Source organism: Bubalus bubalis, chromosome 3 (assembly GCF_019923935.1).
Source record: "Bubalus bubalis isolate 160015118507 breed Murrah chromosome 3, NDDB_SH_1, whole genome shotgun sequence".
Taxonomy (NCBI): domain Eukaryota; kingdom Metazoa; phylum Chordata; class Mammalia; order Artiodactyla; family Bovidae; genus Bubalus; species Bubalus bubalis.
The window spans coordinates 13,736,390-13,759,143 of record NC_059159.1 but is presented as its reverse complement, the minus strand read 5'-3'; the positions used below and the strand labels follow the sequence as shown (position 1 = coordinate 13,759,143).

The 22,754-nt window shown below is 42.9% G+C and overlaps 1 protein-coding gene across 3 annotated transcripts in view; it reads right to left on the bottom strand.

The window, feature by feature from the left end:
* PITPNC1 (phosphatidylinositol transfer protein cytoplasmic 1) overlaps positions 1 to 22,754 on the bottom strand; it is a 266,256-nt gene that overhangs the window by 131,538 nt on the left and 111,964 nt on the right. For 2 of the 3 annotated variants that reach the window (XM_006043526.4, XM_045164777.1), the window contains exon 2: positions 2,261 to 2,409. In XM_006043526.4, coding sequence (XP_006043588.1) covers positions 2,261 to 2,409 — 149 coding nt within the window. The remainder of the gene's footprint in view (positions 1 to 2,260; positions 2,410 to 22,754) is intronic. The other variant, XM_044938754.2, reaches the window with a different exon arrangement.

Sequence of the window (22,754 nt, the reverse complement as noted above, 5' to 3'; positions counted from 1 at the left end):
GAAGATCCCCAGAGAAGGGAATGGCTACCACTCTACTATTCTTGCTTGGGAAATCCTATGGACAGAGGAGCCTGGTGGGCTACAGTCCATGGGGTCACAAAGAGTTAGATAAGACTAAGCAACTAACACTATGAGCATTACACCCCCGACCCCTAGATGGCAGGGCCCACACTCAGTTCTGACATCCCCCAGCTTCCCTAGCATTAGCTCATCTGCTTTCCACTCCTGTTAGAGTCTCTTTATTTGTAGTATCTGAGGATTTCCCTTTCTTTGGTTTGAAATCAGTTTTATGTGGTTATATTTCACCCTGTGTTTGTCATACGAGGTGCAGGGGGAAGGTCTATATTAATCTTTTTAGTTATTATTACTGGAAGTCCAGATATTCTATTTATAACAAGTTTCTCTCCTACTAATGGTTATGATTCTCCTTTAAAATAAATGTCATATATTTTGATAGAGAAAACACACATGACAGAGACAGCTGGACACCTCTTGTTCTGTTTCAGGAAAAGTTATAAAGTTTTCTAATTTCTTAAATTTGGTACATAGGGAACATTCCCCAGGCAATAACTTGGGAAAATGCAATTGTCTGGTGAGAAATGGAATTTTCTGTAGGTTTCTATCTATTTTCTCGCACTCTCCTCACTTCTCTTTGCTCTACAGAGGTGAGTGATGCTCAATATTTTATTTACACCCTTAGCACTAAGAATGTCAAAGCAGCATATTGAGAAACCTCTCTGTGAAGGAAGCCATCCTCAGACTAGACTTGGAGCTCAGCTACTCCTGCAAATCAACGGCTGATTGCAGGCTGAACTGGTTCCAAAACCTGGGAACTCACAGCTACTAATAGGTGAACAGGATAGATCTCATTTGCATTTCATCATGACTCAGGAATTCCCTGGTACTGCATCCTTGGGCTGATTAAAATGTGTTGGTTAATCAGCCCAAGGCCTTCAGTGTCAGGATATTGGCCTGAGAGATTTCCAAACACACTATTGACAGAACACAAACACTCCTGTCAAGAAGACATAGTCCCCTTCAGCCTGTTGGAGGGTGGAGGTCATGCAAGAAGGAGAGACTCCAAATATGACTCTCTCAGGAACATCTGTTTGTGGTCAGAGCACTGAGAATGGAGAAATATTCACAAGTGTCAGTGGATAAAATGGGGACACAGTCCAACTATTATGTTGGTAGTGCTTTCTGAATAATGAGAAATGGGCCAATAGGGAGGCCACAGATGGTAGTAGAGTATTCATGGAGAGGATAGCAAAGACCGGAATGGTCACACACTGGTTCACTAACATAGACTGTTAGTTTTAAGAAAATATACCCCATATGGCATGTGACTACAAATGTTCTGACCCAGTCAAGTAAAAGGAAGAAAATGACCTAGAAGGGAGTGTAAGGTAGGGAGAAGATCAGACAAGCCCCAGTGATCAGTTATGTCATTAGTGATGAGAAAACAGAAAAGATTACAAAATGTATTTTGCAAAACAGAAATGGCAGTCCTGATCAGTGCTGGTTGATCAGCCTTGAATTTTTACCCTTCCCAAGGAGAGATGACATCCTTCACCTTGGGAAGAATGGAATTATTACTGAAAGTCCAGATATCCTATTAATAACAAATTTCCCTCTTACTCACGTTTATTACTCTCCATTAAGATACATATGAATATTTTGATAGAGAAAACAGACATGACTGAGACAGCTGGCCACTTCTAATTCTGCTGCAGGAAAAGTTATAGAGTTTCTCAAGTGGTTGAGAGATAGAAACCACCCACACACTGTATCTCACTTTGGTCACAGGTGACTGTTAGTTTTGTCAATTCCCTTTGGGGACACTTCCACCCAACAGGAAGTGGAAATCTTACTGAGTTAAGACCCCATTGGTACACGACTATCTTCAGCACTTCTCTACAACTTACAGGCAAAGCTGCCTCTTTCCTTCTGCTAATCCCAGAACCAAGGGAGAAGACAATCCTTTAATCCTTAAGATCAGATTTCATCCTAATATGTGGTGGAAGGGTTGCAAATGGTAAGAGGAAAGCTTCTCCTGATGAAAATGCATTTGAGGACTATTTTGCAGAATGCAGGGGGAAGCAACTAGACTGGTGGTTTTGGAGGGCGGATATGAAGACTTTCTAACTCACCTTTTCATCCCAGACAGTCACAGCCTCTACTGAGTGCCATGAGGCCAGATGGGAGGGATTCCTGGGCAGGGAGGGTGCCTGGAGGTGGAGCGCCAGCTGCCAGGACTTACCTGTTGAGATATACTCGCTTCTCTGTGAACTGTCCATTGCCATGGTGAGGGTCCTCGAAGGGTTCATTCTGGACGACCTCCACCCCTTCTCCTCGGTCACTCTGTTCGTGGCTGTGCTTGCTGATCATGTACAGCTGTCCGATTCTGTACTACAAAACACACCGATGCAGACAGGTCAGCCCCACTACTCACTTTTAAAGACAACCCCTCCCAACGACGGTGCCGCAAGCAACTCATGGCATCAGCACTTTGTGTTGAGAAAAGCAAGCAAGCACGTGGGCCTGATGTTACTTTTCCTCAGGCATAAGGAGGAGAACTAATTGTGAGTAGAATGCAGAAACGGCTTGTTCCTGTGAACATTCTGCATCACCTTGGCGAATGTTCGCCAGGGGACTGACGGTCTTCAAGGTTTGGCAGCCAATCAACCAACCACAGTTAGTAGCAGGGAGGTGGGCACGCTGGAATCTCTTTTCACACTGGCCTTACAGGGTTAGGTGGAGCTAAATTCCTATTTTGCTTGGCACAAGACAGACCAGGGTGTGTTATTTCTGTCCATTCTTTCTGCCTAATTAACTGCATTGCTGGGCACAGAGGATTAGATGTCACCTGTTTCTTTCGCTGCCTCTCTCAAAGTGTTAAAACTCTCCTGGAGGTCTCTGTCCTCTAGAATAGTGGTTCTCAAAGTTGGATGGACATTAGAATGACCTGGAAGCTTAAAAAAAAAACTCCAGATGCCCAGACTGCCCCTTGAGTGGAAACTGTGAACCCACCATTAGGCTGGTCCACAAGGGAGAAAATCTATACAGTATAAATCCTTTTCAACTAATTCCACTAACAGTGTGTGGCCTTCTAGCCTGAGGGCCCTGAAGCCACATGTGCATACATGAAAATGATAAAATAGAACAACACATAATGTGAATATTTTCCATGCTGTCTGCTGTTTTGAGCTGTTCCAGTCTCTTTCTTGCCTCTCTGAAAACCCTGGAGCCAGCATGCATCTCTTCACCCAGGGAACTTCCGAGGTGACAAAAGCTAATTTAATGGAGGGGAAAAGAAGAGAAAGAGAGAGAGGCGAAGGAGGGAGTAAAACAACTTTTGCATGAAGTCTGTTCAGAATCAGAAGGCAGGGTGATGAGACCCTGCTGTGGTCCTTCCTGCAGATTCGGTGTGAAACAACACAGTGTCAGCATCATCGAAGCCCATGGGATGGGGGGAAGGGACCTGAGTCTGCAGCTAGCTAATGATGGCTCTGGGTTATCCCCAAAGAGCCAAGGTCAGCAGGGATGCAGGTCTCCTGTCTATGTGCGTAAGAGAAATAGATTTTAAATTAAGAGGGAAAGGTGAAATGTACAAACCAACAGTGCAGTCAGTTCTAAAGCTGAGAGGACTCACATGTCTGAAGGTCCCTGTTTTATTCTGAGGCAGGTGCAGGGAGGGGAGTGTGAAGAGAATGGGAAAGACTCTGGTGTGAGGTCAGCCCAAGGGACCAGGCCCAGTCACCATGACAATGGAAAGAGCAGTCAGTCTGGCTCTTCTCAAAGGGCAGAGCTTCCTGTGCCACGCTCCTCCCCAGAAGGGTCTGCATTTAAAATGCTTTTAATGTATCTATGTCTGTGCTGAGGATGAAGGGAGTGAGAGGAGAAAGGAAATCAAAGATAAAATTTATTTTTAAACACATTTTGGGATTAGAAGCTTGTCTTGGCTTCCCCTTAGTAAGTCCTCTTTCCTTTGCTCATAAAGACTAACTAACCCTCTTTCCAGGAGGAAGACAGTGAGAAAAAGGTTACAGGCTGGAGATCTGTGAGATACACCTGTGAGATCAACACTCCACCTTATGTGGATAGGCACACAAGCCTAGGACAGAATGCCCAGCTGCCCGGGGGATGGAGATTTCACTAGAAGTTGCTTTGTACTTGGTGTTCAAAGAAAATATGTTTACTTTCAAAGGAATATTACTCTGCCATAAAAAGGAAGGAAGTACTGATACTGCTTCATGGGTGTTAATCAGTTGAATAGTGTTTCCCAAAAGTCAAATGTAAGTCCCAGTACTTCAGAATATGACCTTATTTGGAGACAGGCTCCTCACAGAGGCAATCAAATTAAAATGAGGTCACTGGGATGGGCACCAATCCAACAAGGCTGGTTTCCTTATGTGCGTGCTAAGTTGCTTTGGTCGTGTCTGACTCTTTGTGACCCTATGGGCTGTAGCCTGGCAGGCTCTGCTGTCCATGGGATTCTCCAGACAAAGAGTACTGGAGTGGGCTGTTATTTCCTCCTTCAGGGGATCTTCCTGACCCAGGGATTGAACCCAGGTCTCTTATGTTTCCTGCATTGGCAGATGGGTTCTTTACCACTAGTGCCACTTAGGAAGACCCCAAGGGGCAAGATGGACATAGAGACCCTCAGGGAAGAAGATGTGGTGAAGTGATGCAGGAGGATGGCCATTTTCAAGCCAAGGATTGACCCAGAAGAGATCCTTCCCTCCCAGCTTTCCCAGAGGGAACCGGCCCTGACTACTGACACTTGATCTTTGATTTCCACCATCCACAACTGTCAGCCCTTACAATGCTGGTTGGTTAAGCCACCCATCCTGTGGTGTTTGCTATGGCAGCCCGAGCCAACCAATTCAGTGAGTACGAGGTTTCCACCTGGGGTGATGAAAGGTCTGGATCTGGTTAGAGGTGGTGGTCGTACAACGTGGTGAATGTACTAGATGCTGCTGAATTGACTTTAAAACGGTTAATTCTGTGTTATCTGATTTCCACCTTGTGGAAAGAGAACGTTGCTGCCCTTACAGTAAACAAAGAATATTTGCCTGCCATCATGCCATCAGCCACTGTAGCCTCTTGACTCCAACCCACAACAAGCCTCAGTGTTGAGCCCTGAGCAGAATTCAGGATGGAGAAAAACAGGTAACAGTCTGTGCTTTGGACACTGGGCCTGATGCATACCTAAGGAAACATTTCAGAGAACCTAGACTCATGCACGTTCCCATTCATGAAAAAAAAAAAAAGAAAAAACAAGCACTAAAATCATTACCTTGAGGTGTATGGTGTTTTTTTTTTTTTTTTTTTTTTGTGATTAGCATATCTTTTACTGCTACATGGTACTTTTTTTTTTTTTTTTTTTTAACTGTTTGACTATGTGGTGTTTTTTTCCCCAGCCAAAACTCCTATATATCCTGGCTCATCCCTTCTCAGAGCTCTCTCTAGTTCTCAGTAAGCTCCGCTAATACAATTTAACACATCTTTTAGGTTGCGAATTTTTCTTGAGTTGACAACTTCAATGTTTTTTTAAAGTGTTGACCCCACTTCTGAAGCGGATACCCTTAAACCAAAATGCTGTCCAGGGCTTTAGTCAGGGGCGGGGATGCAGAAGGGATATCTATTCCTGGACCATCTCCAGGAGCTCCAACCCACTCATGCATGGAAATGCATGGGACCAAGGACAATGCATGACACAGAAAAGCCATTAGCCAGACTCGAGTCAGCCTGGCTGCGCTCAGCTCAAGTGCTTCCTGCTCTGTGTTGAAAGCAAAGGGCCAAGGCAGCCAGAGGCTGATTCACCAGCAGCCGGAGGAGGGCCTGGCTGCCCAGCCTCATTGATCATTCCAGCGGCTCCTGAATGAGCCATCGCAGGGCAGACACCAGAGTTAGCTCACTAAGATAGCGTCAGCCTGTGGGCGACCGACAGACGCTGGATTCAGTCACGTGGGTGACAGTGCTGGGGGGGGGGGGGGGGGGCGGGACGCTCAAGCCCAGACACCGAGATGATCAAGGGCTCTGCAGCTGTCGCTTTCTTTGCTCTCAAGCAAATCAGGACTGTTCTGCTTGTTGTGGCCATCTGAGAAGAGCCATCCAGAAGTAGAGGTTTTAAAACACAAATTCACTCAAAGATACATGCATCCAAAAGTTTCTCAACTGGAGGGGACAGGACAAAACAGAGAGTCTTTGAACCATGTCTCAGAATCACCAGAGATGCTCCTAAAAATGCTAAATCCTGGGTCAATTCCAGCCCATGTTACACTCGCACTGTGACATACAGAGAGTTTGGGATCTTACTCAAACACAAGCTAAAAGCTGAGAACCACTTCAGCAGAGAGTGAGGAAGGTATTCATTCACTTGCTCAGTACCAGATGGAGCCAAGACCAGAATGTTCCATCTTTAGAGGGCCTGTTTCTTCTTTCCTCTTTAACACTGCTGCTGCTGCTAAGTCGCTTCTGTCGTGTCCAACTCTGTGCAATCCCACAGACAGCAGCCCACTGGGCTCCACCATCCCTGCGATTCTCCAGGCAAGAACACTGGAGTGGGTTGCCATTTCCTTCTCCAATGCATGGAAGTGAAAAGTGAAAGGGAAGTCGCTCAGTCATGTCCGACCCTCAGCGACCCCATGGACTGCAGCCTACCAGGCTCCTCTGTCCATGGGATTTTCCAGGCAAGAGTACTGGAGTGGGGTGCCATTGCCTTCTCCGTCTTTAACACTAATTTCTCATAAAGCTTCATCCTTAAGTTAGATGAAGACCACCAGCTTCAAACTAACTTTTATGTAAAGTGAAGGCTGCAAAATCCATAGACTCAGAAGGATTATGAAAATGTTAAAGCCAGAGAATCAATAACAGGATTGATGATGGTGGTGAAGGTGATGACAATGTTGGTGGTGGTGAAAACGCTTCACTGATTGCCTATCGGTGTGAGGCCCCAATTAGGTGCTTTATATTCATTTCTAAGACTCATAATGATTCAGCCAGGTAGGTGTTTAAGGGATCTGAGTCTCTGAGAGGCTAGAGACTTTCTCCTGCCATGTGGCTTCCAGGTGGCAGAACTGGGATCTGAGCACCACAAGCCTGTACTCTTTCTTCTCCACCCAAGTTCAGCCCTTATTTCTCTAACAGGTGAACTGCTTTAATAAACCTGACCCATGAAGAGCAAAGAGGGATGGTTTGGAGCTACTGCCTTTGAACTTCACTATTTCAGAAGATGAAGAACAAAAGTCTGATATCATTCAAAAGATCAAAGATGTTTAAACTGTGTTCACATATGGAATGGCGGAGTAATTATGCTCTAACTTTGTAAAATCTATTGTTATAATTCCAGAGTTTGGGGTAATCATCATTACAGGCAATCATGATTAGAGACAGCTCTGCGCTGCAGGGCTGAGCCTCTGTGTGAGCCATCATCAGAACAGCTACCCCAAATAATTATCTCTGTAGTCAAAAAAAAAAAAAAAAAACCATCGTGGGGATGCAGATCTTTCCCACTTGCTCGAAGCACTGAACATTTAATAGAGCTGCAGAACTTGAGGGAAGGCAGAGTTGCATAATGTGCCTGGAAAAACCAAGCAGTTTCATCACCTTGTACTTTGCAAATGTGACCACTCATGATCAAGATACTTAATTCAGTTCAGCCTCAAACCCTGATTTCAGAAAAGGTAACCCCCAAGTCAAAACTCCTGATTATGTTAAGGGATTATTAAATGACCACCACCAACACCTGAACATCATTCTTGCCGGAGAAAGTTTTGGACCTGAAGAGGTAGGTTCAACAGAACCCCAAACTATGACTGATTTTCACTTAACTGCCCCTTCCCTCAGTTGCTGAGCTTCAGAGATCCCTGCAAGGCCAGACTCCTGTATTTCCCCCTCCCTAAAGAACCATGGGGTGTTATCTTTCTTCTAATCCCTCCCTTCCTGTCTCCTTTCTCTTCTCCATTAGTACCGATATCATTTTCAAACATCATGATGTGAAAGGTGGGGACCATTGCTTTGCAATAAATATTACCTAGTCTGGATGGATTTATTCCCTGATGATATGACTACTTCTGCCTTTAACATCAAAATGAATGCATGCCACATAATATCATAACCATGGAGAAATATCTGTCCCTCTGATTTAACATGATTGTTGTGTATGTTTCCACCTGTGAAGTGGGCATGATTCCTGCCTCTCTCTGGCTGTGTGGAGACAGCATAGATGGTGGTATACCCTGGTGTTCCTGGGAGTTTCACACATTATTCACATCACCCATAATGCTTTTATTGGCTTTTTTTTACCCCAAGTTGTCTCCATTGTCAATACACAGACCTCAAAGCACTGTGAAGCAATTGCCTCCCTATGCACAAGGCGCCCCCCGAAAAGTGTGTCTCAAAGATGAAACATCACCCAGGACTCCGGTGCATTGCAGTCTTCACACCAAGTGATGCCAAAATTGTAATTACACACTGGAAAGGGGATACAATGGGGCCAGGTTTTAACAACCTCATCTCAGAAAACTAGAGGCTAGAGCAAGCTGTGTTCTAGACTCTCACAGCATGGGTGAAGCAGCAGAACAAATGCTTTAGTCCAGCAGTGGGCAAACTATGTGGCCTGGGGCTTGTTTTGTAAAATAAAATTTTATTGGAACAGTCATACTCATTCACTCTGTGGCTGCTCTCATGATATCAGAGTAGAATTGGGTAGTTTCAACAGACACCATGTGGTTTGCAGAGGTGAAAATATTTGCTATCTGGCCTATTAGGGAAAAGGTTGCTGACCCCTGTCTAGTCCAGTGCTGCTGGGTCCAGTCTGGGGCAGCCTTAGCTGCTCACCTAACCAGGGCTGTCCAGTGTGGTGGCCACTCGCCACATGTAGCTTATGAGCATTTGAAATGTGGCCTGTGCAATGGAGGGACTGAATTTTAAATTTTCCTTCTTTTTAATTAAATTTTAAAACTGATACTCAATTCAGCTATAAGAAAACTTTTCCATATATGTGAGACACCTTCAGCTACATCAATCTACTGTTTTAACTGGAAGTTTTTATGAAATCTCAATTCACATCAGATACCTCTGATAAAATTTTAGCATCTGGCTTGAGATTGCTTAAAAGTGTAAAATGGGTACTTAGTAACAACAACAAAAAACTTGACAATAACAAAAAAGTAATATAGCTCATTAATTTTTAAACTGATTGCATATTGAAATAATTTGAAGATATGAGGTTAACTAAAATGCATTTTTTTTTGGCTGCACCCCATGGCATGTAGAATCTTTGTTCCCCAACTAGGGATTGAATCCAAACCCACTACTGCATTGGAAGTGTGGGGTCTTAACCCACCAGACTGCCAGGGAAGTCCCTAAAATGTATTCTTAAGTAACTTCACCTGTTTCTTTTACATATGTGGCTTGCATTTGTGGCTCACATATTTCTACTGGACAGTGCTGGACTAAGCCCTAAACTTGGCCATCAGTGACAGAGAGTCAGGCCTTCAGTCCACACCAAGACTTTGGAGGCTGGTTTGTCAGGTCAAGGGTTTCCATGTGTTTGCAAGCTAGTGAGGGAGAGCATGGACAGTCAGGGATACATTTGGAGGAGCCTTTCTTTTCTGAGGGCTGGCATTGTGTGGACCTCCAGAGAGGTGATAATTGTGCACAGTGTGTTATGGTGGAAGGCACTGCACTTTTAAAATTGAAAACTGGCGGCCAAAGTCCCGATTCTGCTGTTGATGAGTTTTGTAGCCCTAGACAATTTGAACTGAGCCACAGTTTCTCATCATTAAAATGGGACTAAGCAAATACCTCATAGGACAGTGAGAATCAAGTGAGAAAAAAACTTACAAATTAATATGCTTCATTAAAATGTAAAACTACACTAAGTAGTTATAGCTCCTGTTTGGCAACACATCTGACTGGGAGGTAAAGATCTGTTTCATTTGTTTCCATTTGGCTATAGTTCTATGAAGGCTAAAGAACAAGGCATCCGCCATACACACCGCTATGATGCAAAATAGTGGAAAACCTGACAATCAGGAAAACTGTTTGTGACAATCAGCCCAAGACCATCGTTTCCTCCTGTAAAAGTTTTCTTAGATGAAAGTCAGATCAAACATTTCCCAAAATATTATAAAAAGCTTGGGAACATCCACTTATATGACATCCCTAGTCAAATTCACAGAGACCGAAAGTAGAATGGTGGTTGCCAGGGGTGGGGAGTTAGCGCTCAGCAGGACAGAGTTTCCCTTTGGGATGATGAAAAAGTTCTGGGGATGGATGGATGGTGTTGATGGTTGCGTAACAATGTGAATGCACTCAATGCCACTGAACAGTACACTTAAAAGTGGTTAGAATGGTAAATTTTATGTGATGTATATTTCATCACAATTCTTTAAAAAACCTGGAACATGTCATTTTGTCCCTGAGTGTGGCTTACTTCACACCTCAAGGTGGCCATCTATCAGTGATTCTATTTTTATGATTATGCAAAAGTTTTTTCTTTCTTTCTTTTTTTTTTTTTTTTAAGGCCAGGGACTTTTATATTTGCTGGATCTTTGGTTTAGAAGCTTATTTGAAGGTGTTAAGCCCAGGGGACAGAATTATAAAATGACTTCCTCCAGAGACAATGCTCTGCAAGATGCCTGATTTCTGCCACGCAGGAAGAGATGTCTGGCTCGCTCTGCCCTAAACTTAAATGTCTTTAACATTAGCATTCTGGAGGATTCTTGTTGCTGATGTTCCCAAGCAACACAGTACTGACAAAGACCCTGATAGAAGGGCAAGAGTGATTAACTGAATACAAACTCACTCTAATCCTGCCGACCTTAACGCAGGTCACTGAGGACACCAGCTTCTTATTGAACAGGACTGTCACAGTTCAGAGCCCAACTCCTCCATTTGCCTGGGAGCGACTCTGCAACAAGCCCAATTGCAATTCCTTTTTTCCATTGGGAAGGTGAGGTGTGTATTTTTACTTCTGAGGGCTGAATCTGATTTGGGCTCTGCAAAGACATGAGTGGCTAGCCCCATCAGTCTTTCTGGCTCTGTGATTCAATGTTCAGATTTCTCCATGTAGACAGAGAGGTTTAAAAGAAAAAAGGTGTAAAGTTCTTCGGTGTTTCGTCAGCTCTCTCCCTGCCAGGTCAATAAAGCACGAAAACCAATATCCGATGCCACGAAGAAAATACAAACCTGCAGCTCATATTTCAGGATATCAGTGCATCATCACATATTTATCTTTTCTCCCGGATCTTTATAAGCAGCCCTCAGAGGTGCCATGTTTACGTAATACCTGTGTCATTATGCCAGGGTGCAGGAATGAAAAAGCTGATAAAAAGATTTAAGAAGGAGCTGGGTTATCGACATTTAATTCAAAAATCCCCTTTTCATGACAAACTAATATAAACAGCATCATATGCTGGTGCTTAACCCGTCCTAAGTTTTGGACTGAACTGGATAGAAATAGAGCAACTTAATGCCAGGGGAAGGGCTCAGGGTATGCTTTGTGCTGGTACAAGCAAGCAGAACTCTATGCTTATAACTGTGCAAAACTGCAAATAGTTTCCAGTACACTGGGAGGTCCAGGAGCATAATCCACTTGACTGAGTACAGGAGAGTATAGTATATGAAAAATAAGAGCGCATACTTAAATGCTCCTTCCAACACAGACTTATCCTTGGGGGAGGTATTCTAGCCTTGAGAACTCACTTAATGCACAGATTTAAAAGCCAAAATGATAACTATCAGCACATAGAGGCTACTTTATAAGCATTAGCTGAAGTGAGAGGTGTCATTCCCCAGTATTGATAAATGAGAAGCTGAACACATTAGCTTTTAGAGAGCAGCATGTGAAACCACAGAGAGCAAAGACAGGAACTGCCAGGACTCAGTTCAAAACCACAAGGGTAGTGTGCCCTTGGGGCTGAACATGGGATTTCTCCAGGCATGGGTTGGGGGACACTCTGGGTGTAGAGTCTAGTTCCTTCTGGTTCATGCATCGAACTAACAGAGTACACTAGGCCCTGTAGACACTGGAGGTAGAGCTATAAACAAGGTTGACCTGGTCTCCACCAAAGAGGAGCGTTTCCTGAGTTCCATCTCAAAGATACAAGGCCTATAAGCCCAAGAAACTTGAGGCTGACATCATAACCATTGAACCATTTTTCAACAAACGTGAAATCAAATGCAACTCAAGTAAATGAAGAGGTTTGGTGACAGGGCTGACCTTTACAAAGCAATCAAGTCTCTTTGTTTACTACCAAGCAGAAACCCAGAGCCAATCACAAGACCAAAAAGGGAGAAAACTAAGATAGTACTTCCCTGGGAAATGTATCCTGTGCCATCTTCTTGCCACACCCGCTGTGTCACTGCTCACCTCCTTAACCTTGGCCTCTCCAGAAGTGATTCTAGGACAGAGGTCTATCCTTATGGAGGTAACAGGCTCTTTCCAGAATTGGAAAAGCCCCTGTTTCTGAAGCCTATTGCACCCACCCAGTGGCATCAAAGGATGCTATTGTTTTGGTTAAAGCTAGAAATACTTGTAGGAATGACAGCAATTAGTTTCAGTGTCTTTGAGACCTTCTGAGAACAGAAGGGCACTCTGAATGCAAAGAGTAGCCCTTATTGCTTCATGTACAACTGAACAATGAACAACTTAATGTTTTGAAAGAATTATTCAAGCCACTTCAAGCCTAGAACAACACGATCTCAGTAATATTTGAAGGTCACTGAACCTCTTTGCTTGCTTAAGTGCTAGCTGGCACAGCAAGTGGTTTCAGCACTCTGCTAACTATCTAGCAATGAGGAGAGAGAGTTATGACCAAATTAGATATGTGGATCAAAGTTGGGAAAATTCTAGCATCCGTCTTCACCCCACTTTGGGGGACTGGCCCCAGGTTTCACTTGCCTGCAATGGCGCCTGTAGCCCATAGATGCTCATAGGGTATGTGGTTGGCTGCAGGGAAGGTACCATTTTCCTAAGCAATCGCATCCTATAGGTGTTTCCTCCTTGGTAAAAGGAAGCAGATGACTGATGGAGAAAAGTATATGGTCGTTAACTCCTGCTCTCCAGAGACAGTTAATGAAGAGAGGCAAAACAGAGTACATTGGGTATATTTCCAGAAATTACTACATTTAAAAATCTATCATTCTGAGATACACACACCCCAATGTTCACAGCATCACTATTCACAATAGCCAAGACACAGAAGCAACCTAAATGCCCACCAACAGATGACTGGATAATGATACGGTATACACACAGACACACACACAAATACTACTCAGCCATAAAGACTGCTGGGAGAAATATCAATAACCTCAGATATGCAGATGACACCACCCTTATGGCAGAAAGTGAAGACGAACTAAAGAGACTCTTGATGAAGGTGAAAGAGTAGAGTGAAAAAGCTGGCTTAAAACTCAACATTCAAAAAATTAAGATCATGACGTCCAGTCCCATCACTTCATGGCATATAGATGGGGAAACAGTGGAAACAATGACAGACTTTATTTTCTTGGGCTCCAAAATCACTGCAGATGATGACTGCAGCCATGAAATTAAAAGACGCTTGCTCCTTGGAAGAAAAGCTATGACAAACCTAGACAGCATATTAAAAAGCACAGACATTACTTTGCTGACAAAGGTCCATCTAGTCAAAGCTATGGTTTCTCCAGTAGTCATGTATGGATGTGAGAGTTGGACCATAAAGAAGGCTGAATGCTAAAGAATTGATGCTTTTGAGCTGTGGTGTTGGAGAAGACTCTTGAGAGTCCCTTGGACTGCAAGGAGATTAAACCAGTCAATCCTAAAGGAAATCAACCCCGAATATTCATTGGAAGGACTGATGCTGAAGCTGAAGCTCCAATACTTTGGCCACCTGATGCGAAGAGCCGACTCATTGGAAAAGACCCTGGGAAAGATTGAAGGCAGGAGGAGAAGGGGACGACAGAGGAATGAGATGGTTGGATGGCATCACTGACTTGATGGACATGAGTCTGAGCAAGCTCCAGGAGATGGTGAAGGACAGGGAACCCTGGTGTGCTGCAGTCCATGGGGTTGCAAAGAGTCAGACATGACTGAGTGACTAGACGACAACAACAAATAAAGACTGAAATGATGCCATCTGCAGCAACATGGGTGGACCAGGAGATGATCATACTAAGTGAAGTAAGTCAGAAAGAGAAAGACTTTAAAGAGAAAGACTGTATTTGCCTTTCTCAAACATATATCGCTTATGAGATCTATGAAACTAAAACAGACTCATGGATGGAGAACAGACTTGTGGTTGCCAACGGGGGACGGTGGTAGAGGAGGGATGGATTGGGAGTTCGGGATCAGCCATTGCAAACTCTTATATTTAAAATGGATTAAAAAAACAAGGCCCTACTGTATAGCAAAGGGAACTATATTCAATATCCTGTAATAAACTGTAATGGAAAAGAATATGAAAAAAATATGTATGTGTGTAGCTGAATTACTTTGCTGTACAGCAGAAACTAACAGAACATTATAAATCAACTACACTGCAATAAAATTATAAATAAATAAATAACTTTCTGACACATCTCAGGCTTATTCTAGTGACCTGGAGAGAGATTCTATCAACTGGTATTTTAAGGCCGAGTGGTGGCCCTGCTCTTGCTCTCTAAGCAGTTGGTAATCCTTTCGTCTCTCTGCACATCCTGCTAAGGGAGGCAATGCCACGATAAAATATAGTTCACCGTGTATTCAAAGAGTGGGGAGAAAAAAGGACGTAGAGACAAAATGATGAACCAGAATGTTGTTCTTCACAGGATTCTTCTTTTCATCTTTTTAAATTGTGGTATATAAATATACTTAACAAAATTTACCATTTTAGCAATTTTTATATGTACAATTCAGGGGCAGTAAGTGCATTCACAATGTTTGTGCAACCGTCACTACCGTCCATTTCTGAACTTTTTCATCATTTCAAAAAGAAACTCCATCCCTATTAGAATAGCCATTTTCATCCTCCACCCAGTTCCTAGTAACCTCTAATCTACTTCCTGTCTATGAATGTGTCTATTCTAGACACCTCATATAAATGAAATCATACAATGGGTGTCCTTTTTTGCCTGGTTTACTTCACTTTAGCATCATGTTTTCAAGGTTCATCTATGCTGTAGCATGTGTCAGAATGTTACTCATTTTTAAGGCTGAAAAACTTTCCATTGTACGTGTATACCATGGATGCTTCTTCATTCATCTACTGATGGGTATTTGGGTTGCTTCCACCCTCTGGCTATTATGGTCACTAATGCTGCTATGAACAGTGCTGTACAAGTATCTGAGTCCCCGCTTTCAATTCTTTTGAGTTCACACCTATACGGGGAATTGCTGGATCACATGAAAAGTTGGCGTAAAGCTCAACATTCAGAAAACGAAGATCATGGCATCTGGTCCCATCACTTGATGGGAAATAGATGGGGAAACAGTGGAAACAGTGTCAGACTTTATTTTTCTGGGCTCCAAAATCACTGCAGATGGTGACTGCAGCCATGAAATTAAAAGACGCTTACTCCTTGGAAGGAAAGTTATGACCAACCTAGATAGCATATTCAAAAGCAGAGACATTACTTGGCCAACAAAGGTCCATCTAGTCAAGGCTATGGTTTTTCTTGTGGCCATGTATGGATGTGAGAGTTGGACTGTGAAGAAGGCTGAGCGCCGAAGAATTGATGCTTTTGAACTGTGGTGTTGGAGAAGACTCTTGAGAGTCCCTTGGACTGCAAGGAGATCCAACCAGTCCATTCTGAAGGAGATCAGCCGTGGGATTTCTTTGGAAGGAATGAGGCTAAAGCTGAAACTCCAGTACTTTGGCCACCTCATGCGAAGAGTTGACTCATTGGAAAAGACTCTGTTGCTGGGAGGGATTGGGGGCAAAAGGAGAAGGGGACGACAGAGGATGAGATGGCTGGATGGCATCACTGACACGATGGACGTGAGTCTGGGTGAACTCCGGGAGTTGGTGATGGACAGGGAGGCCTGGCGTGCTGCGATTCATGGGGTCGCAAAGAGTCGGACACGACTGATCTGATCTGATCTGATGATAATTCTATGTTTAACTTTTTAAGGAACCACAAAACTGTTTTACACAGCAGCTGCACCATTTTATTTCCAGCAGCAATGCACAAGGCTTCCAATTTCTCTGCATCCTTGCCAACACTGGTCACTTTCTGGTTTTTGTTTGTTTGTTTTTCAATAATAGCCATCCTAATGGGTGTGATGTGGTCACATGACATTTTAAAGTCAATGCTCATTTCTTTCTTGGATCTCACTCTTGAAAGGTTCATTTTAAGTGGTGCTTGGGCATGTCAAATCGGTCTTCCAAAAAAAGTACTGAGCCAGCCCTGGGAGAGATTTCAACTCTACCATTTATTTAAGTCAGAAGACCTTTCTGATAAAGCACTGATGAACTGAGATGGTTACTTTTCAGGGGGTTGGAGGGTGTCCCTTTGAAATGCTCTGTCTGCAAACAGAAGACGAAAATGCAACAAATCCCTTTAAGTCAAAAAGGCCCCAACATATTCACAATAGTTACATCACTCTATAAGGGCACCACAGAGAAGCAGCTATGAATTATTAGCTTAGGGAGTCTGGGTGTGGGGGGTGGTGGGCATGACCTGAAAAGGCACGTCTATTTCTGTTATAGAAGCTGCATACAGCATTATTTACATGGCCCAGCCAGGAATGCAGCAAATTACAGAATCACAGTGTAGAAGGCAGCAAACAGTCCTGTAGAACTTACTTACGAATCAGATGTGTATGACTTATAGTCAAAGATTTGAGGCAAGAAAAAAGCCATTTTTGGTAATTTGCCTTTTTTGTGTTTTTCTTACAGTTTAAGTCACTCTTTATTTTATTTTAGGTGACAGCTACTCTTGAAAAAGTAATCTTGGAAATGACTTTAAACTCTGCAGTAGATTTAAGTAGTTTTGCGTACTTGCTAGTTGTTTTTTTAAAGTACACAATTCGGTAGTTTTTCGTTTATTCACAAGGTTGTGCAACCGTTGCCACTATCTCATTCCAGAATATTTTCATCATCCCCAAAAGAAACTCCACACCCATTACTGCTAACTCCCCATCCTCCCCTCCTCCCAGCTCCCGCAACCACTAATCTACTTTCGGTCACTACAGATGTGTCCATTCTGGACAGTTCATATAAATGGAATCGTACAATATGTGTGACCTTTGGTGACTGACTTCTTTCACTTAGCGTACTCTTTCTTTCTAAATTGAAGGATAGTTGATTTGGGCTTCCCCTGTGGCTCAGCGGTAAAGAATCCACCTGCAATGCAGGAGACACAGGTAACAGTGGGTTCGATCCTTTGGTCAGGAAGATTCCCTGGAAGAGGGTATGGCAACCCCCTCCAGCATTCTTGCCTAGAGAATCCCATGGACAGAGGAGCCTGGTGGGCTACAGTCCGTAGGGTTGCAAAGAGTCGGATACAACTGAAGCAACTGAGTACACACAAGCACACAGCTGAGTTACAGTGCTGTGTCAATTTCTGGTGTACAGCAAAGTGATTCAATTACACATATATTAATATATTCTTTTTCATATACTTTCCTTTATGGTTTATCACAGGATATTGAATATAGTTCCCTGTGCTATACAGTCAGACCTTGTTGCTTATCCATTCTATACACAATAGATTGCATCTGCTAATCCCAAACTCCCAATCCACCCTTCCTTCACCTTCCTGCCTCCACAACCACAAGTCTGTTCTCTCTGTCTGCCAGTTGATTTGCTTCGTGGATATTTTGTGCTGTATTTTAGATTCCGCATGTAAGTGGTATCATATGCTATTTGCCTTTCTCTTTCTGACTTACACATTTGGTATGATAATCTCTAGGTCTGTCCATGTTGCTGCAAATGGCATCATTTCATTCCTTTTTATGGCTGAGTAGTATTCCATGTAACACATCTGCTTTATCCAGTCATCTGTAAATGGGCATTGAGGTTGTTTCCATGTCTCGGCTATTGTAAACAGTGCTGGCATAATGCTTTTGCGATTCATCCATGTTGTAGCATGTATCAGTATTTCCTTCCTTTTTAACTACCAAATAATATTCCACATGTGTTCATTTATCACTTGACAGACATTTGGGTTATTTCCACTTTTGGGCTATTAACGAGTAATGCTGCAATGAATATATGTGTACGAGTCTTCGTGTGGACTTGTTTCCATGTCTTGGGAAGATACCTAGGGGTGGACTTGCTTGGCCATATCTATGTTTAACCTTTTGAGGAACTGCCAGACGTCCAAAGCAGGTGCACCATTTTACATTCTCACCAATAATGTCTCATACTTAACGTTAGATAATTTTAAGTTACTTGTGGAAATAAGAAAATCAATCAATTGACTTCAAAAGCCAAGAGTAAATTATGGGACAAGTGTGGCTTTGCTTGCTCATGTCACCACATTTGACACCTGGGCACGTTCAATCAACAGATACCCTGGGAAACTCTCCAGCCTGATGGTGTCTTTTCATTACTCTGGTGGGACAACAAAGAGCCAAACACGACACTACAGATGATTAGGAGCTAAGATAGCAGATCAAAGCACTAATTATATGACACATGTGGAAAGCGTGTGAGGGTCAGAAAGGGAGTGGCATGGGCTATAGATATCCAGGAGGGCGTCACATAGAAAATGGGGTTTGGCCTGTATGTGGAGAGACATTAGCCTGTTAAGAAGGAAGCAGGAGGAAGTCACAGCCTGCAAATAAATTCTGGACATTTACTTGCTCACAGCAAAACTTCACTATGTTCCAGGACCTTTGAAGACATACCACAGAAAATTAAATCTAATTCAAAAAGATACATGCACCCCTATTTTCATAGTAGCACTATTTATAATAGCCAAGACATGGAAGCAACCTAACTGTCCATTAACTGATGAATGGATAAAGATGTGGTGTGTACACACACACACACACACACACACACACACACACACAGGAATACTACTCAGCCATGAAAAAGAATGAAATGCCATTCGTAGCAACATGAATGAACCTAGAGATTATCATACTAAGTGAAGTAAATCAGACAAAGACAAATATCATACAATATATGTGGAATCTAAAAAAATGATACAAATGAACTTATTGATGAAACAGAAATAAACTCACATAGAAAACACACTTGTGGTTACCAAAGGGGAAAGGTGGGGGATAAATTAGGAGTTTGGGATTAACAGATACACAGGTAATACATATAAGATAACTAAGCAATAAGGATTTACTAGCGTAGCACAGGGAACTATATATTCAATATCATGTAATAACCTGTAAGAAAGAATCGGAAAAAACTCAATCACAGAAATGAACACAACATTGCAAATCAATTAAAAAGGTGGTTGTTTGGGAAAAAAAAGAAAGAAAAAAAAAATGCTGCTACACAGTGCTAACTAAGGCTGGGTAAAAGGACCCTGGGAAGTAAAGTGACTTTCCTCACTCCTCCATGCTGCTGACAGTTTTAGGTAGATGTTAGTTTTTTGTTTTGTTTTTTTTTTTCCCCAAAGATGTGGGAGATAGCAGTCTCAACAAGAGCAAGCAGAGACGAACGAGGTCACAGGGGAAGCTACCAGGGGGTACAAAATTAGAAGCTAAGAGCACAATGGTTCTCACTCTACTCCTGGAAACTCTCCCTCCTACACAAATTCTGACACATGGCAATTAAAGGAAGCACACACACCGGTACAAGTCCTTGAGATTTTAAAGTAAAAATTAATGAGTCCATCTAATTTGGACTCAGAAAACACGTGGGTGGAAGAAATTCCTGCGGCTGACATGTGACAGTTATTTCATGAAAAGGAAAAGAACTTCCCTGCCTGCCTTGGATCTGAATGTTTCCAAAAGTGATTCTAAACCTTAGCCTGAAACGATACACAGGACAGGCGCTGATTATAGATATTCTGTGGAGAAAATCCCTTCAGCTTCCCCAGTGAAGATGATGTGAGGGAAAAGGAGATGAAATATCCCCTTCTCTTCAACCTTCTTGAGAGCCCAAGAAAAGCAGCAGGCTCCTTCTCTGCTCAGGCACTCTTATCAATTGAAATCAGACTTCTAAAGGCATTGTGGAAAATAAGAATCGCATACTGAAAGGTTTCATTAAGCTACTGCAATTATCTGAATCTAAATACACTAAAGTAATAAATGCTACCCTACTTTGTTGGCTCCCTCCCTGCCCAAGAAATGCAAAATCTACGACCTCCACATATATCCCCTAGTGGACTACCTTAAAGGACAACATAAGGCAAACCACAAACTCCTGTGCTCCCTCCTAGAGTGAGGTGGACTGTAACATTGAAAAATTGCATCTTTTCTGGTTTTCCTCCTCTCTGGCGAACCTCCTCTCCATTCCCAGAGGAAGACATTTCCAGAACTGCTGACAACCCCCAGAGGAGGAAGGCCTTCCTTCCTCCTCTTGGGCAGATGGTATTTGCATACTGACATATTGTAAATCTAGTCACCCAGGTAACCGGCTCCGGTTAGCAACAGCGCAATGAAGGTCAGCTTGATTCCTTCTAAAATTAGAAGTCAGACCAATTGGATTTTTAACTGTTCAAGGTAGGATGCCCAGTTAGATGGCAAATCCGATTCTGAAAGTGAATTTTTCAGTTGGGAGATTCAGCACTAGTTAATAAAGGTAAGTTGGGGGAGGGAGGGGGATAAAAAGGCAAGTTGGAGCATTTCAACATGATAATAACATAGGTTTGACATGTAGAAGATTTCAGTTCTGTGATTTTGCTGTTTCTGTGAATAATTCTTCTGACTCCAGACTCTGTTAGTAGAGCTGTTCGTGGCCTTGGCTCTCCCTTAACCGTCATAGGCAATTGGTCATTAAGGACTGGTAATTCCATGCCTGCCCTCTCAGGCCTTCTACAGTTGGCTGCCCCCAACTGTCCTTCCTTCAAAGTCAAACAAACCCTTTTTTCCCAATCTCTTTTTTTTTCTGCCCACATGGATCCCTCCTAGCTGGGATTTGCTCCCTTCTCTTCTTGTGCTCCCTTCTCTTCAACAATATGTGAACCGAGAACTTCCAGATGTTCAAGCTGGATTTAGAAAAGGCAGAGGAACCAGAGATAAATTTCCAACATCCACTGGATCATTGAAAAAGCAAGAGAGTTCCAGAAAAACATCTACTTCTTTGTTGACTATGCCAAAGCCTTTGACTGTGTGGATCACAAAAAAGTGTGGAAAATTCTTCAAGAGATGGGAATACCAGACTACCTTACCTGCCTCCTGAGAAATCTGTATGCGGGTCAAGAAGCAACAGTTAGAACCTAACATGGAACAACGGACTGGTTCCAAATTGGGAAAGGAGTACATCAAGGCTGTATATTGTCACCCTGCTTACTTAACATCTATGCAGAGTAAATCATGCGAAATACCGGGCTGAATGAAGCAAAGCTGGAATCAAGATTGCTTGGAGAAATATCAGTAACCTCAGATATGCTGATGACACCACCCTTAGGGCAGAAAGCAAAGAAGAACTGAAGAGTCTCTTGATGAAAGTGAAAGAGGAGAGTGAAAAAGTTGGCTTAAAACTCAACATTCAAAAAACTAAGATCATGGCATCTGGTCCCATCTCTTCATGGCAAATAGATGGGGAAACAATGCAAACAGTGAGACTTTATTTTTTTCTTTTTTTTAATTTTATTTTATTTTTAAACTTTACATAACTGTATTAGTTTTGCCAAATGAGACTTTATTTTTTGGGCTCCAAAATCATTGCAGATGGTGACTGCAGCCATGAAACTAAAAGACACTTGCTCCTTGGAAGAAAAGCTATGACAACCTAGACAGAGTATTAATAAGCAGAGACATTACTTTTCCAACAAAGATCCATCTAGTCAAAGCTATGGTTTCTCCAGTAGTCATGTATGGATGTGAGAGTTGGACCATAAAGAAAGCTGAGTGCTGAAGAATTGATGCTTTTGAACTGTGGTGTTGGAGAAGACTCTTGAGAGTCCCTTGGACTGCAAGGAGATTAAACCAGTCAATCCTAAAGGAAATCAACCCTGAATATTCATTGGAAGGACTGATGCTGAAGCTGAAGCTCCAATACTTCGGACACCTGATGGGAAGAACTGACTCATTGGAAAAGATCCTGATGCTAGGAAAGATCGAAGGCAGGAAGAGAAGGGGACAACAGAGGATGAGATGGTTGGATGGCATCACCAACTTGATGGACAAGAGTTTGAGCAAGCTCTGGGAGTTGGTGACGGACAGGGAGGTCTGGTATGCTGCAGCCCATGGGGTCGCAAAGAGTTGGACATCACTGAGCAACTGAACCGAACTAACCATGGAGAGGGATGCTGGATGGGCTTCAAGGAATGCATGAAGTGTGCACAATTTTCCCCACCCCTCACTGTTAACTTCGCAAAAGATCCACATCTCCTAAAATGTTAAGAGTCACTAGCTATCTAATTACAGATGGTGGGAATTCCCTGGTCGTCCAGGGGTTAAGACTTTGCACTTCTACGTGCAAGGGGGTACAAATTCAATCCCAGGTCAGGGAAGTAAGATCCAACATTCTGTGTGGCGAGGCCAAAAAAATAGTAATAATAATTACAGATGGTATCTACATCAGTATTTCCCAGAATGACTTCAAGGAATGTCAGTTCCATAGGATGCTAAACAGTGGGGAGAAAAAGAGTTTCACACTCACATAAGCTTGGGAAATACTAGGCCAAGCAAAGTCGAACAGGTG